Below are 17914 nucleotides of genomic sequence, written 5' to 3'. Positions count from 1 at the left end.
GAATGATTTGGCTGTGTACTCGATGGTTGAATTTCAGTTTACCTAGAGGAATGCTCTTTGCACGGGCTTCCAAATTATCTCATGAACCAGCTGGAGATGGTTCAAAATGCTGCTGCCTGGTTAATGCATGTTGCCTATCACTTTGTCCGTGCATCTCATGTGCTTGCTGTCCTCCATTGGATACCTGCCCTATTTCAATGTACACTTTGACTTTTCGACTTCCTATCCGTTTACAGTACAGCACATCAATTACTCAAAGACCAGCGGGCCCTTGCGTCCCGTGTGAGTTTTAGGTACTGCTTTCATTGATAAGCTCAGTACCCTTTACATCTGTAAGTAGCAAAAGGGTGCTTGATCTTCTGTTTTTGCTACTTGCATGTTTCTTGACTGCAGCTCACTTCCAACTAAAACAGATTCAAGACCTGTTTTCTTTTGTTACATTATGTTACGTGTATTTGTATAGGCACAACTCACCCAGGAGGGTGCACTGGGGTATAGATAGTTATTAAAGCATAACTATCTATACTCCTCCTCTTGTTATGCTAGCTTTAGTCTGAGTCAGGAAACCTGAGGTGTATGAGCGTTCTAGAAAACCTAAGCACAATGACATATGTTAGGTGCATTTATAAAGTGCCCTATCTCCTGCAAGAGTATACTGGCACTGAGCAAATGTGTGTGCTTAGCTCTGCCTATGGTAGGTTGGTTAATTGAAAAGCCAGGTCTTCAGCTACTTGATGAATTTAAGAAGAGAGGAGGCTGCTCTGATGTGGAGTGGGAGGTTGTTGTATGTTTTATGGGCGATGTAAGAATACCCGTCCTCCCAATCCGGTTTTGTGTAAGATGTATGTGAGTTGCAGTCCTGCGGCACTGAGGTGTCTGGATGGTAGGTGGAAGGAGATGAGACTGTTCAGGAACGTCGGGCCGGAGTTGTGTAGTGCCTTGAATGTGTGTGAGGAGTGTGAATTTAGTGTGTTTGTGCATAAGGAGCCAGTGTTGTTCCCTCCGGTGTGGTGTGATGTGAGTTCTGTGTGGGAGGTTCAGGATGTGTCTGGCTGCCGAGTTCTGGATGGTCTGTAGACTTCTAGTGAGTTGCTAGGTGATCCTGGCCCAGGGGGGGTTACCATAGCCCAACTTGCTGGTAACTAGAGTGCGCAGGACAGTTTTTCTAGTGTCATTTGGGAGTCATTTGAAGATCTTCTTCAATATCTTTAGAGTGTGGAAGCAGAATGCAGTGATGGTGTTTGCTTGTGCTGTCATCATGTCCAGTTAGCTGTCGATCATTATTCCAAGGTCACCAGTTTGAGTCCCATGGTGAGGTGTTCTTGCCTGGTAAAATGATATATTATGGAGGTACTTTAGTTATCTTTTGATGGGCAGGGAAATCTGGCATGGCACTTTCCCTGCACTATCATGTCAGTGTGACTGAGAAGCGAGAACATGGATTGAATATCTTATGCCCCAATGAGGAAAGATGAGGGAGTAAGCCTTCTGTTTTGAAAAAGTATGAAGTTTTTTTCTACTCAAGAACCGGGCCTTGAAATTACTCGCAAAGCATGGGTATCATAGATATTAAGAGCCATGCAGTGGGTTGACTAGATGGGCCAACTAAATGGGCCAGGCAAGCTATCGAATAAGAAGTAAGCAACCAGACGTCCACAATGAACGGGCTTTAAGGTCACTGTGAGATCTGGTAAGCTGAGAGTAGGACTTTTGCAACCAGAAGGCTATTTAGTCCCGCAGTCTCGATCTATTAATAAGAATCTTAAAACGTACAAGAGTAGTAACTTGTTTGCAGCACAATTTAACTATCCTACTATTAGATAAGTTACTTTATAAAGCTACTATGGTCATTCAACACTGTAAATTATTTCTATGCAATCTAAATCCTGTTTATTACACGAGGGCCCGTATACCAGAGTTGCATGCATAGTGCACCACATACATTTTTGGTCTTTCAGCAAGTGGAGCCACAAGCGTAATTAAAACTCAATACAAGTCGAGTGATTAAGAGTGAGGATGGGTTGAAGGGAGAGGCAGAGGAAGATTCAAGAGAGCCTGACACCAACTGTAATATTTAAAGTGAAATTTACTGGTGAAAGTGAGAGCTCTGCATAATGTACCCCATTTCCCCTTGGATTTCTAGGATTCTAAAGTACAGAGCCCTGAGTGCCATTTATATTTAAAAAATAAATAAAATGGTTAGGCACTCAGATTCCCAATATTTCTTGGGGGTAAGGATTGAACACCTACACTCTCGTGAAAAACGGGTTTCCTGATTGTAAAAAATGAAAGGACACTAGTCATCCAGTCAAAAGGATGGTAAAGGAGCTATGCTCCAAGGAAGGGATTAACACAAGAAGAGGAAGGAAATCGAACAATAAGAAACAAGGAAATGAGACTGACAAGAAAGCTAACCATGGAATGCAATGTGCTTGCCCAAAAAACATTGTGTATTCGTATTGTTCACAGTAGGCCTTTTTTCCATTTTGTACTACTTTGGCCTTCTTATCTGGTGATTTTGGGTAGGCTGGGGGCTGGATAAAGTTCGCTGCAATTTGCCTATAGATGGGTCTCAGGGCCTTCATACTGACTTCTTCTAAAAAGTTCCTCTACTTTTATTTCTCCTCTGCTTCCACCTACTAACCTACCTCTATTCACTTCCCACATGACATTCTGACCTTTGTCTCCTTCACTAGAAATACAGGAATACTTTCACCCTTTAAATTCATAAGGAGGAATGCATTAATACCACTGCAGCCCGGTAACAGTTAGCCAACATATAGAAAATACAACCATATTTCCCATTTCACAGCACTAGGGCAATAATTAATTTTCTAACACATAACAAATTCGTTATTGCAACAGCCTTCTAAAGTTCTTGATCAGTATTATTTCTTCATACCGGATAATGTGGTAACATTTGCTACCAGGATCTTGTTCAACTTGCCCAGACTAGCCCCTAGCATTCCCTTTTGCCCTGAAGTTGGGTGACTTAGCTAAAAACACGGCCATTTACATGCTCTAGAAAAGTTTTTCAAAGTTGTTCATGGCATTTTTTAGCAGTATCTTGCCAACATTATGACCTGCTACACAGCCACCATGAATTTTTGATCTGCGTGCCAGAATGCACTTTTAACACCAATAAGAACCAATAAGAACGTGCCTGATCCACACTTGGAGTTTAAAACCAGCTTGAAGCATCACATCATGAGAACACTGTGAAAGCATGCTGAAAGACTAACATTATTTTTAGACTGTAAAGTGAAACTATACTTAGTAACCTGTCTATATGTTTTATTTGTTTAGCTGATCACTCATCACAAACAAGCATCTAAGTACAATGCCTCAACCAAATGCTCTGATTTCTGTTTTTCCTTGAAACTGCTATTATGCTATGTGCCAACTCTGCCCTTTTGTATGACATTTCAGCTTGGAATGTCCCTGCTTGAGCCAAATAAGTAAATCTATCGGTTTCAAACTTCAAAAGTATATTAGCGCTCTTAAATTACCACTTGTTGCTACCTGCCGGATGCTGTTAGTGACTTCTCCCTTTAACTCTCGTAGGTTAATGGATGTTTGTGCCACAGCCCGAACAGACCGAGAAACCAAGGTGACGTTGGTGTTTGAGCATGTGGATCAGGACCTGAAGACCTACCTGGATAAAGCACCAGCTCCAGGGTTGCCTCAGGATACTATTAAGGTAACAATTTAGTAATATTCATCAAAATCATACAGCATTGTGACAACCATCGCCAATTGACCAACCTCTTTGATTGGCCATCCCTGCTACACATAGATTTACGTTGCAAATGTTTATTGTACAAAAAGTTTATTTTTTAAAGAATGCTATTTCAAGCTTGGGCAAAACCATCAAAATATCTACACGTTTTCAAACTTTATCTCATAACAAAACCTAAGGCTCTGCAGTTTTGGTGTGTTTTTCTCATTCGATGTGATTTGCAGCACTGGGTGTGAAAGCCTCCAAGTGTTGCATTCTGTTCATGGTGGAGCTGGCCACTGTGATTGATCTCCTGGGGTAACTAACTGCTCTGAGCTACTCTGCACAGGTATTGCCCAGATTCCAGGTATTCCTGATTGGACTTTTTAATTGTAGTGCGGTTTCTTATAGTGCACCTATTCTGCCCGGGGGTAGACCTGCACTACTGTTGCCATTTCTGTATATTATGTGCGAGGGAGGCTTCCACTGTGTCAGTGTTTGTGCCCAACCACCATGCTGCTCCTGTTTGTGTTGAAAGGACGCTTGCAAAATGCAGTAATGTGTGTATGTATGTGTTGGGGAAGAAAGACTGTTTTCCCGTAGAGTGTGCTTTACCCGTATACTGTGAGGATATGCTTCATTGCTATTACTTATTTAGCACTGGCATTGCTCTAATATGTATCACCATGCAATTCAATTGTACTACAAGTATGAACTTTTTGAAAAAGCATTTTAGAGCAACATAACCGTGTTAAGTATTACTGTGTAAATACATTTATTGTAAATCCAGTCACCACTGACAACTGTCCAGAGTAGTAAAGCGCATGTAGCATAGGCAAGGAGCAGCATGCCGCTCCATCCCCATGCAGCAATCTTTCCATGTTCTAATTCTGGGGCTTGATTCTCCTTAATTGGTTTCCTGCACCTGTTTGTCTTGGCTTGAATCCTCGCTGCTGAGAGTCCCTTTGTCAGCGGACGTCGGCGGGTCCTTTGTGCCACATCTCCTGCTTGCCAGGTCATGTACTCACTTCACATCTGGTCTTGCCCCCTATGTTACTTGCCCTCAGTGGTCTTCAAACTTTTTAACGCCACGCCCCCCCCAGTGAACAAATCTAATTGATCGGCCCCCCCTGCCTCAGAATGTTTCACAATAATTCCATTAAATTGGTACTGTTTAAATATGTCTCAATTTATTTAAACAGGAGATCTATTTAAACATTCCAGTTAAATCCTCTTAGTGTTTTAAAAAATGCAACCAAATACATGATTGCCAAACATACTATTGTGGTCAGGCAAGCCTTACTATGTGTACAAATACCTACAGTCTGATTAATAGAAATGGGGGTGGGGGTGTAGAAGAATACTTGGAGTCCCTTCCCTTTTGACACCTTCTCCCAGCCTGATATACATGAAAAAAACTGTTAGTGCTGGCACATTACAGAGAGGCTACAGCTGCTCGTTTTCTTCCATGCTTAAAACAAAGCACTGCTGTGAGCATAATGCTTCTTTTGGGCACAGCCTGGCGCCCCCCCCCCCCCCCTGGGATCACTCGAGGCCCCCCTAGGGGGGCCCGCCCCCCAGTTTGAAGACCTCTGCTTGCCCGCATCACACATAAGTCGTTGTTCGGCCCTCCCTCCCTTTAATGTTTGCAGTGGCTTCAACTGTAGGATTGTGGTGGACCAACCCTTAAGGAATGCATACTATTGAATTAGGGGGAGCACATGGGAACTTGTCACATACTAGGAGGATGGGATAGTAATGAGCAAAGAAAGGATAGGAGTAATCTCAATAACCAAATCTCATAGCTAATTGCACCAACAGAGGCAACAATGCTAGTGGAACTTGTTGCTGCGACCCAGTGAAGGCTGCTAATACCAGAGGATGTGAGGTGGCCATCAGTCTCACCGTGGTTTGAAAGTACCCGCACATTGCACCATCTGAATATTCTTGCAGAAGACCTTCGGGGGTTGGTAATACTGTTCAGTATGAGAGCAAGGAGCTTAAACTGAGTTGTAAAAACACAACCATTGGAAATGAGAATCTGAGGGGCTTCGTATGCTACTTACTGCGAGTGAGAACAGCAAAAGGGATAACAGTACTTGTACCACAACGTCCTTAATAATAAAATGTGTAAATAAACATTGATATGTTTCTAAAAAAGATTTCCTGAAAAAAGATGGAAGCAGATGATTCTGCATGGTGCGACCACACCTGCTGTTCTTCAGTCTCGGAACAAGCTGTTTTGTATGTGTTATCTGGAAAAATATCAAAGCTACTGGAACCGGCGAGGGCCAACAATTCTTAAAAAAACTTTGAACCCTAGCATGTGGAAGTGATGCCGTAACAATTCTTTCCTATGGTCTTTGTCCTGCTGTTAAGGCAAGTAAGATCAGGATTCAAAACCTTAAAGAGAGCAAAAAGGAAAGCAAGCAAAGCATCTTTATGCACTTGCATATGCTTTGAGAATGTCTCATATGGCGAAAGTGGACAGGATTTATTCCTTGCTGCAGGAAACTTAGTAAGATAATTCTATGCAACTATAGGGTTGTGTAACCTAGCCACAGGAAGAAAAGAATCACTATTTGGATCAACAACTGAAGATCATTTCACACAAGATGAGCCTTCCTGTTAGTCTAAAATTCTAGATGTTTTGGACCTAGAATTGCAGGCTGAATTACATTTGCTCCACGGTAAATCAATGTGTTTTTTTTATGTGCACCCATAGAAGTACTGAACAAGAATTTTTGAGGCGTAAATTGTCAGTTCACATTCTTAATAAGGTTTATGAATCATTCATGCTTTCACTTTCTTTGTGGCCTAAGTGATCTTACGGCTTAATCAGGCTGACAACCAACAATCCATTTCTGCTGCTGTTCTGGAAAATGAACACGATTTGAATCTTGCACTACTCACCGCCTTCATTACAAAATGCCCTATTAATTAAAAAAGAAATTGTACATCTGGCAGTTCATATACTGGAAAATGTAGAATCCAATAATTTATGTATATAGCTCTTTTGTATGTTATGACACCCATCAACTAAACATTGCATACCATTCAGTTTGCAAAGTGTTAAGTTACCCTGGTAGTTAGAGTTTACAGGGGGCCTGTATCTCTGTTCTATGTATTTACTCTTATGTCTGCGCCTTTGTTACCTCCTAGATGTTCTTTAGAATGGCAGTCAAGTTATAATCATTAATGCATCTCTCTGGCTCTTCTCTCTCTGCTTTCCTGGTAAGGCTTCCTTTTCTATCTGCACTTTATGTATCTTATTTTCTGATAGATACTTCTAACCGTAGATTATTCACTTTTTAAATCTTATTCTGAGAAAATGTCACCCCCTAAAACTACAGGGTTCAAACCTTGTAGGGTCAGTTGCAAGCAAATGTATGTGACCGATCCCAATCAGGCTTGCCTGTGGTGTCTGGGGTTATAACATGACTCCAAGACCTTCAACGACTGCGCCTTGATGAGTCCCAAGGCCATCCGGTAACTCAAAGACAAACTCTACATCGCCAAGCACCAGAAAACTCTGTGCCGGGGCCACACTAGGTTGAAGGGAAAGTGCTGCTCCCGAAGTTGTCCCTGTGACCGATTTTCATCACAATTGAAGTCTCTGGGTAAGTCTGAGAACAAACCTAAAAAGTTGAAGCGGGACTCTGGACCCTTCATGCCATTCTCAAACTCCAGAGAAGGTGCAAGGGCAACAACGTTCTTTGTCTCGCTCTGGAAGCCAATCCACTTCAGTGTGGAGGGGTCTAATCACAATGACAGTTGGACCCTCTTGACCTACTACAGCTCCGTTTTGGCTTCGATGTTGACTGCGACTTTCGTGCTGCAGCCTACGCTGGACTATGGAGAATCAACACTGGATGATGAGTGCAACCAATTGGGCATTCCAAGTCATCGCTGCTACAAACACATCTGATTCCCTCCCTGATCCATCTGGGCGGCAGCTTTTGGGTTTTCCATCAGATTCCATTACACTGCTATTGCCACATGGAAGAGCGTACATACTAAATGCATTATTCGGAACACATTCTGATAATGACCCATATGATTCTGGGGATGCAATTGCCCAACCATATACAGACAGTGACTGGTGTGAAGATATACTGTGACTGGAAGTTCGAGAGTAATCTATTAGCAGTTAAACAATTGTCGTTTCTCAGTTGGTCAGCTAAAAGCTTCCATCTTAACTTGGAGGGATGTGTAAAGCCGCCTCTTTTTCAACGTCACCTAATTGAGACCGAGCAAGATTGGAGATTTTGTAATTAAATCATCTATCACCTACTAGTAAAATATGGGGGGGGGGTGCTCATTTTTTAAAGTATTGTTAGTGAATGCGGAGACCTTATTCAAAAGTGGATCATAGGATGTATGGAATATAGGCGTTTACCAATAAAAGGGGAGAAGAACCTAAATCCCCGCTGGAATGAAATAGGATGACTGCCAGATAAAGGTCAGAGGTGTCTCTGTGATATACATACTTCTACCAGCCTGTTGGTAAGGAGAATTGCTACCCCCACTTTTGCATGACGCCTCCTAGAGATCTTAGCTTTACAATCGAGGTTAAAATAGGCACACCAGGTGGCATAAGCAATCTCTTTAGTAGGATCTGACGTCTCGGTGGCATAAACATCAGGGGGCTCTCTCCGATTGCCTCCAGATTATGTGCAAACTATCTGTAGTGGTGGTTGCGGAACCGCAATTGAGTATGCAGCAGATTCCTCTCTCTACCCACCCAGAGTTCACACTTGTGACTAGTGCATCACTTGTGAGTTAGCAAGGGCATCTAGGAGAGGTGGAGTTCGTAGACATCTTGTCTCCAGTACAGGCCAGACTCCACATGAATATTCTGGAGCTGCAGGCCATCCTCTTGGTATTGAAGCTTTCCTATCATCCATATGACGAAACTGGTCCAAGTGCTCACGGCAACACCACTGCCATGTGGTACTACTACAACAAGGACCAGGGGGGTGGAGGAGGTGCCTGGAGGCTTTATGCCTCTGGAAGTGGCTGGAATACCAGGAGTGGCTGGTGCTACTCCACTGGTCTGGAGTTTCCAAGTAGTGTCTCTGGGATATTTTCCTTCTAGTGGGGTACTCTGGAATTCTGTATGACTTTCACCTATACCTCTCCTGACCCGAGTTCTGAAGAAGATTAGCAGGCAAAGTCATCCTAAGGGCTCTTGACTGGGCAAGCAGAGTGTTGACCAGAACTCCTGGGCTTGAGCATCTGCCCTCCTATCAGGCTGCCTCTTCAGGAAGATCTTCTGACACAGCTAGAGGACAGGGTCTTGCATGTGCACCGGCAAAGTCTCCACCTCAGGCTTTTGAGCATCCGACTGAAATTGTCAGTGTCATCGTGGCACCAGGTCCCTCAACAAAGTCTGTATGAGACTACCATTGGCATGAACTTGTGTTTGAGTGGTATCCTCCAGATCCACCCACTTCACTCACACTGTCTGAAGTGGTGGTCTTTGCATTATCTTTAACCCAGCAATGCCTTACATTGGGCACATATAAAGGGTTCTGGTCAGTTCTTTAGTCTTTATTGTGAATGCCAAATCAGCCTTCTTTGTTTCAGTGAGTACCCTGTTGTAATGCGATTCTCTAAAGGTTTACAACATATGTTTCCATCGTCTCCATTCATTATGCCTCAGTACTTTCCTCATGCGCACTCCTTTTGAACTGCTGCATAGCTGTCCCCTAAGGTTCCTGACCCTCAAGACAGTATAGTATGCCTTTTGGCCATAACATCATTGCTGTTGTGGGTGGGTGAGCTACAAGCCTTTTCCATCAACCTGCCATACACCTTGTTTTACTCAGCCAAACCGGTCCTGATAAGGAGGCCCTCCTTCCTCCCGAAAGCGGTGACCTTGTTTCACGTTGTGTATACAGCAAACAAATGATGGACGCAATGCTGACAATGCAAGCATTCTCCCCCAGTCAAAAGATCTGGGTTAAGTCCATCGTTCATTTGCCCACTACGCCACCCCAGGTGGGCCCAGCCATATGCAAATCAGTCTTGACCCTGTGCCTCATGGGAGCAGTCCAGACCGAACTGTGAGGCCAGGTCCTCCCTGGACCGGAAACAAGCATCCTGGGACCGGTTTCAGGGTATGTCACCCTTCTTCAGCCAGGCTAGGTTGAATCCAGTGGCACAGTGAGCAAGGCAAAATCTTACTCTACTGATAGTCTTTGCACCACCCACACCTCTAAATAAGGACGAAATAATCCATTGGCTGGATCCTATAAGAGCTGATAGATTTTACATTGGTCGTACCAGAGAACATTGTGTGGACAATCAACTCTTTGTGCCATTCGCTGGAGCAAAAAAGGGCGAAGCACTGCATAAGCGGACAATCTCTTGCATTCAAATATGCTGTGTGTTGTCCAAGAAGAATCCTTTAGAAGGTTAATGGGTTCATTATACAAAAGCCAACGATGCTACCATTGTGTTGTCTCATGGAGTGCCTGCTCTGGATATTTGCCAGACTGCTACATAGTCGTCACTCGTGAAGCACTACTGCCTAGACAACAAGGCCCATCAGTCGCATGTTGTCCTTTCAGCCCTGTAGGAATTTTTGGTTTGAGCCAATTCACAAACCAACCACCTGGGAGGTACTGCTTTGGTATCTATTCAAAACGTGAGGAGTCTGCGGAAGAACAAGTTACTTTAGTAACACTTTCTGGTTGATACTCTAACCGCAGATTCTTCATCCACCCTCCCATCCCCCCGTTTTTTGAACGGGACTCTTTTCCATGTAAAAAGTTCAAAAGTAACAGATGTCAGTATGCATGGATGGGGCTTATATGGGACTCCACACGTCACATCCAGACTGGAGTGACTTCTGTACGGAGCCACATGATTTCGCCTGCTGATCTGCATGGATACTGCTGTAGATTTTCCAGGTTCAGTGTGATGCTCGGGGAATATTCAAATGGAGGATTCTGCGGTCGGAGTATCTACTGAAAAGAGCATTACCAAAGGTATGTAACTTGTTCTTATGAGTTTACCTTCCCAACCACTCCCTTTTTCTGAATCCTGAAATCTGGGGCTTTAAGAAAGGGATGTTCTTGCCTAGTAGTGCTTTATTGTAGGGTGTGGGGTCTTCTTTTTTTGAAACACTTGTTTCTTTTCCACTTCAACTTGTTTGTGGACAGCCCACTCTGTCTTGAAGTCCTAATGTTGGTGTCTGCTTCCTCAAAAGGTGACGAGAAATCTCGTAATAGCAAATCTGATACAAGTTACTCTTGAACTCACCAGAGGAAAATTGCCTGTCTTCACCATATTTAGGTGGTTAGTTGTTTTATAAAGCAATTTTACTTGCGTTATTTCAACATCTACATAGTTTTAAGCCAGCAGAGATGACTAACAAACATTTGCTTTTTTATGAGCAAAAAATCAACATTTTGAAGTTCAGTGCATTCTGAAATTATGTATCCTGCCCACTATGCAAGATATTGGTTTTGACTCTGACTCTATCGAAGCACTCTTTTCCAAACGAGCAGAGGAGGCATTTCCTGAGAATAGATGTACTAAAGGACAATGTATAAATGATTTAAAAAAGCAAAACCTACAGTGCCTCTATCTAAACAATGTTTGCAGTAGAACAACTTAGATTACAACTCCTCCAGTGCTATCTTTGCATTAGAACACATGATGATGTAAAAGAAAAGGTTTATATAAATTCAAAACAAAAGCTGCCCTCCTGGGTAAAAGACAAATACACCGCTATCACAGATCTCAAAACTAAATGACTTTGAATTATGACCAGTCTATATTGAAAGGGGAATAAGGAGCATACAAATTTGAAACCAAAAGGCATATTATACTGAAGTCGAAAAGCTGACTAAGACTTTCATCACCAAAATGCAGAAAACACACCTTGGGCAAAATAAAACATTTGCTTCACTTACAGTATGTAATAATAATGGATTGTTATGTTATGTTAAGGCCGTATTTTTAGAGCGCACGGCTACCCCAGAGGGTGTCCCGGCGCTTTGGCAAAGGGGCCTGAAGTCCAAAAAACACAGAGGCAACAACGCTACCGTCGCAGTGGTTACACAGAAAAGAGCATGGTCTTCAGATCCTTCCTAAAAGCTAGGAGGTTGTTAGCTTTGCGGAGGGAAAGGGGGAGTTCATTCCAAAGGCATGCAGCCATAAATCGGAATGACCGTCCTCCCATCTGAACTCGTCTGACAGTGGGTACCTCCACTTTAGCCAGGTCGGCTGACCTCAGCATCCTCCGTGGTACATAGAAAGCGATACGCTTTCTGATGTAGTTAGGGCCAACAGAGTGGAGGGCTTTGAACGCCAACGTGAGGATTTTAAACCTAATTCTTTTGGAAATAGGTAGCCAGTGCAACCTGTTTAACAGCAGAGAAGCACTGGCTCTCCTTGGCAGGCCAAATATGGCCCTAGCCGCCGAGTTTTGAACGATCTGCAGTCTGGCCACAAGGTATTTCGGCAGACCTGCAAAAAGCGCGTTTGCATAATCTAACCGAGACCCTATTAGCGCCTGAACTACAGTCTTTCGGTATTGCAGGGAGAGCAGAGGGAGAAATTTCCTCAGCATTTTAAGAATGCCGAAGCATTTCCCAGCAAGCCCTACGATATGGGGTCGGAAGGATAGGTCATCATCAATTACCACTCCCAGATTTTTCACTTGGGAGGATGGCCTTTCAGGAGGAAACATGTCCTGGGGCCACCACAACTTCCAACTCGGATCGGGAGCACAGCCAAAGAAAAGCAACTCGGACTTGTCCGAGTTGCATTTCAGGCTGTGCTGATGGAACCACGCAAAGACTGAACTCAGACAGTCTGTGATCCTGCCGCTGTCAAAGACCTCACCCTTGCTGCACGTAAATAAGAGCTGGGTGTCATCAGCGTATGAGATGACCCGGGCCCCGTATGCCTCCGCTACCATCGCCAGAGGAGCCATATAGATGTTAAAAATGGTGGGGCTCAAGATGGATCCTTGGGGAACCCCAACCTCTAGCGATGGCATTTCCGCGGATAACGGTGGAGCCCAGATCACCTGTCGGCGGCCCGATAGAAAGGATCGAAACCAATCCAACACCGTCCCCCGTAGTCCGATCTCCTTGAGTCTTAAAAGGAGACCCTCATGAGGGACGGTGTCGAAAGCCGCCGACAGGTCCAACATGACCAACATCGCCTTTCCCCCTCGATCGAGCGTCTCCATGATGGCGTCGGTCACTTCCACGAGGGCTGTCTCCGTGCTATAATTAGCACGGAAACCCGATTGAGAATCATGGAGAGCTCTCTTCTTTCGTATGATAGTTCTTAGTTCATCCGAAAGAAGAGAGCCCAGGGGCTTACATGGGACTATTCAACGTCGATCGCCCTGGGGGGTCAAGAACATATCAATGTAACTCGGGCAGCCCAACGGAGCTCTACACACCAACCAGATGCCACACTCTCCACGGTAATGGATACAGTCCTTCAGGCCATTGCATCACATCGAGAAGAGACATCAAGAGACGGGCGCAAAGCACAATCAGCGCTACATAAGGTTCAGGGTGTTGTACGCAAACTCTCAAGATCAGTAAACACCTTCAACACTATTTATTCAAAGTTTTATATAGCGCAAACAAGATCCTTACAGATATCAGAGCGCTTCACAGAGACAGGTGTAGGGGCAGCAGGAATGAACAGAGATAATGGGAGCAATATAATAGTCACTAACATAGTAGGATAATAATAACGTACAGAAAACATATCAATATACAATCAGGTAAACAAGTAATATAAGACGGCACAAGTCATTGATCCCACTACAGAAGGGTTCAGGTAAACCTTGGATGTGTGGATGGCTTATACCAATTTCTTAGGATAGAGAGAACACTGGGTGGGGGCATCGGGAGGGTGATTCAATCAACCAAAGTGTATCATATATTTGTCGGTAGTAAGAGAGTATCGTAGTAGTGTCACCATCAAGTAGGAGTATAGTGCCAAAGGACAGGTGAACAGTGATACAAAGCGATGCAGAGTCTCTGATCCAGCACCTATAAAGTTCAGGAGATCTTGGCCAGAAGGATGGTTTTCACCTCTTTCTTGAAGAGTGCAGTGGAGGAGATAAGCCTGGTTTCAGGAGGGAGCGCATTCCAGATCCTGGGTGCCATTCCTGAGAAGGAGCGCTTGTATGTTTTCTCTTTCCGGAATCTACGGGGTTTCAGGAGTAGATTTTTTGTACTTCTATTGGATCTCGAACCTCCTGATATAGACAACTTTTGAGCGAGGTAGTTGGGTGCATTGTGGTGCACGGCCGCGTGTGTCATAACTGCAATTTTTAGCTGTATTCTGGCTTCAAAAGGCAGCCATTTTAGAGACTTTAAGTCTGGGGATATATGTGAATGTTTTCTTGAGCCAGTAATGAGTCTTGCGGCAGCGTTCAAGGAGGCTCTTAGGGGTGCTGTTGTGGATAGCGGGAGTCCGCTGAGGGCCACAATTCCGTAGTCTATTCGAGGGATGACTAAAGTTTGTACAGCAGTTTGGAAGTCTTTGGCAGGGAGGAAGGGTTTAAGTTTCCTCAGTGTATTGATTTGGAAATTAGCTCCTTTTGTGGCTTTGCTGACGTGCTGCTGCATGTTGAGCTTGGCGTCGAGTGTGATGCCAAGGGATTTCACCGAATCCACGATGGTAGGTTGGACATTGAGTGCTGTTAGGTTATTGAGCCAGGTTTGGGTGGTGGAAATTTTCGCCGGGGGTGAGATGAGTAGGAACTCAGTTTTCAGAGCATTTAGTTTGAGGTGATTATCGGCCAGCCAAGATTGAGTGTTAATAAGTGTGGAATTCAGATGTTTGATATCTTCCGGGGATTGTAGCTTTAGGTAAAGTTGTGTGTCGTCGGCGTACATATGGAATTGAACATTGGATGCTTGGAGCAAGGTGGCGAGCGGTTCCATGACGAGGTTTAACAGTGTGGGGGAGAGGGAGGATCCTTGTGGAACACCTAGATCTGCAGGCACAGGTGTAGATAGCACATTGTCGATCTTGAACTTCTGAGACCGGTTATGAAGGAAGGACGAAAACCATTTGAGAACAGTTCCCGATAGACCCATTCTAGTGCTTAGCAGCTCCAGCAAGTTCTCATGTTTGACCGTGTCAAATGCTGAAGAGAGGTCAAGAAAGATGAGGAGGCAAGACTCATTGCGATCAAGGATTTGGAGGGCGTCCTCAATTATGTGTGTCATAGCTGTTTCCGTGCTATTTTTCGCTCGGAAGCCTGATTGATGAGGGTTGAGGAGGTCAAATTTGTCAATGTGTTTTGTTAGTTGGAGTTGGACACATTTCTCCAGCAGTTTGGCCAGGGTGGGGATATTGGTGATGGGACGGTAATTGTTTAGGTCAGACGGATCAGCTGTAGGTTTCTTGAGTATAGGCGTGACTTGCCCCACCTTGAGGGAGTCTGGAATGAGACCTTGTTGAAGGGAGCTGTTGATGATTTTGGTCCAAAGAGGGAGGAGCAAGGGGATGAAGTCTTTTACAGCATTGCCAGGTAGGGGGTCGGGTGCTTCACCAAGGTGATGAGGGCCGTCGTCTCTTACCTGAGGTCAAGAGGCATTAGTCTAATCATTTACCTGGACGATATCCTTATTATGGCCCAAGATTCCTCTTAACTAATCAAAGATCTGACCTTTACGATAAACCTCCTAGAGAGTCTAGGCTTTATCATAAACAAATTGATGTCGTGCCTGATTCCCTCAAGGTCTTTGGAATTTCTAGGTTTCACCGTAGACACAGTTCGTTGTCTTCTTCTTTTTCCCTCGAAGAATATTTCCAAAATCAAAAATGAAATAAGGTACATTCTCAAACGTCAGGACCTGTCCCTCAGAGACTTGGCCAGACTCCTAGGCCTTCTCTCGTCTTCCATCCAAGCCATCTTTCCCGGACCCCTCAATTACCGAGCCCTTCAGAGGACCAAAGCGAGAGCCCTAAGATCCGGACTTTAGTACGGAGATCGGATCTGCCTAGACCAAGAGGCTCGTTCGGAATTAAACTGGTGGCTGAACAACCTAGACACTTGGAATGGGAAGGCTATCTTTGGCTCAGTTCCAGAATTTACTTTGGAATCAGATGGGTGGGGTGCCGGTCTACTGAAACAAAACACTGGGGGTCTGTGGTCTCGGGAAGAATCTCTCCACCACATAAACTACCTGGAATGAACCGCCGGTCTCTACGCCCTTATGAGTTTCAGATATTCCCTTCAAGGGAGATCTTTCATCTTAAAAATGGACAACATGTCAGCATTGGCTTATATCAACCGCTTGGGCGTCACGAAATCTGCGGACCTCTCAGATCTAGCCAAGAAGCAGAAGCTCTTTTTCAGAGCGGAATACCTTCCAGGAGAGGCAAACATCTCTGCGGATTGGAACTCGAGATTCCTCCTAGATTACAGCGATTGGAAACTGGATCTTTCAGTTTTCAATACCCTGAACAAGATCTGGGGGCCCTTGGAGATAGACTTATTCGCGAGCAGACTGACCTCCTAACTCGAGAATTACTTCAGCTGGATGCCCGACCCGGGTGCTCTGGCAGTCAACGTCTTCCTTCAATCTTGGAAAGGAATCCGAGGGTATGCTTTTCCCCCTAGCACCAGGATTCAGAGGGTCCTTCAGAAAGTGACACAGGAACAGTGTTTCCTTCTATTGATAACCCCCCTTTTGGCCTTCCCAGGCCTGGTTCCCGACCGTCCTAGAACTGACTTGGAGTCTTTCTTTTTTGATTTCTTCCCTAGGGGACCTCTTCCAGACATAGGCGGTCTAATTCATCCCCTAATTCAGAACAGGAGTTTATCCCTTCTTGCCTGGAAAGTGTCAGGGGATCTAACGAAATCTCAGGCCTTTCGGAGACAGCTGTAAATGTAAATGTAAATTGATACTTGTATAGCGCACTACTCACCCGCAAGGGTCTCAAGGCGCTTGTACGAATACCGCTGTGGAACCCATCCTGGCTTTCCCTGTGAGGTGTCCACTCCTGGGCACCCCCCAAGGTGGAGGCCAGGCATCCTTAGCGTTGTGGGGGCCGTTGTGGAGATTAAGCAAGCTATTGCCCAGAGTTGCAGAGTGGGACTCCATGATTGGAATAGGCACCGAGGCGAGAATTATCAGGTCCGTGGAATTTTTTAGCCCAAGACCCGCCGAGGCGGGGAATTGAACCCTGGTCCCGGGCTAGACCTCTGCATCAGGGTCTGCCACTCTAACCATTGAGCCACACTTCTCCACTGCAACAGCTGCAACTCTCCTCGAAGAATCTTGGGCACCAGGGACACATTACAGATACAAAAGGATCTGGAAACTTTGGGTACGTTAGTGCTTGGAGAGGGACCTGGATCCCTTGGAGGCCCCTATTGTTGACATAACCAACTTCCTTGTTGAACAATTTGAAAGGGGACTCAGTTACAGATCTAGTAATTGTTTTAGATCTGCTATTTCCGCCGGTCATGCCCTCGTCAACGGCAAGACTATTGGTAACAAGCATTTACAATGCAACGGTTTCGCCTTTGCCAAAGTTAGAGCTATTAGCATTGTAAATGACAAATTGTTTATTTATGTGTTGGTTTTGAAAACAGATAAATAAATGGCATTGTCATTTACAATGTCAATAGCTTAATCTTTCATGAATAAAACTTTGTTTCTTTCCATTGGATTACTTTGATTGAATTGTCTGCAAAATTATTCTGCATATAGGAGTGCTCAAGAGCGCCACCTTACACCTGTGAGGTTTTTTGTAACATAATATATGTATCAGGTGTAAAATAGTCCCTCATACAGAAGATGAAACAAAAATACTCCTGTGGCTGATCCAAGATGTGTCTGATAATATTTCAAGCCAATGTCTGAAGGTTCTTGAACCAAAGAAGCCACAAGCAGAAGGAGGCTGAACCAAAGCCATAGGGAGTATGTATAGAATATATGTTCAGCATGAATGATAGAAGTGTCACTACACGTCATGCCCAATTAAAGTGTATTCTGTATGTCAGTAGAACTTAATGGCCATGTACACCCCACTTGCTTTAGAGGAATCCTGACTACCTTTTCTACTGAAGTTACCACACCCATACAACATCCTGTAAGACTTTCCGAATAGTCTATTGCGCGTTTTAAACAGCACCATGAGTTTTAATTGTTTTTTGAAGCAAGATATTCCCTATGATACTTCGGTCTA

General features: G+C 44.4%; 1 protein-coding gene across 2 annotated transcripts in view; it reads left to right on the top strand.

Annotated features, from left to right (window-relative positions):
• The window catches only part of CDK4 (cyclin dependent kinase 4), a 304146-nt gene that overhangs the window by 154810 nt on the left and 131422 nt on the right, over positions 1 to 17914 (top strand). For both annotated transcript variants that reach the window (XM_078688767.1, XM_078688760.1), the window contains exon 3: positions 3565 to 3700. In XM_078688767.1, coding sequence (XP_078544893.1) covers positions 3565 to 3700 — 136 coding nt within the window. The remainder of the gene's footprint in view (positions 1 to 3564; positions 3701 to 17914) is intronic.

Source organism: Lissotriton helveticus, chromosome 1_1 (assembly GCF_964261635.1).
Source record: "Lissotriton helveticus chromosome 1_1, aLisHel1.1, whole genome shotgun sequence".
NCBI lineage: Eukaryota > Metazoa > Chordata > Amphibia > Caudata > Salamandridae > Lissotriton > Lissotriton helveticus.
The sequence above is the reverse complement of the archived record's forward strand: the minus strand, read 5'-3'. Positions and strand labels throughout refer to the sequence as shown.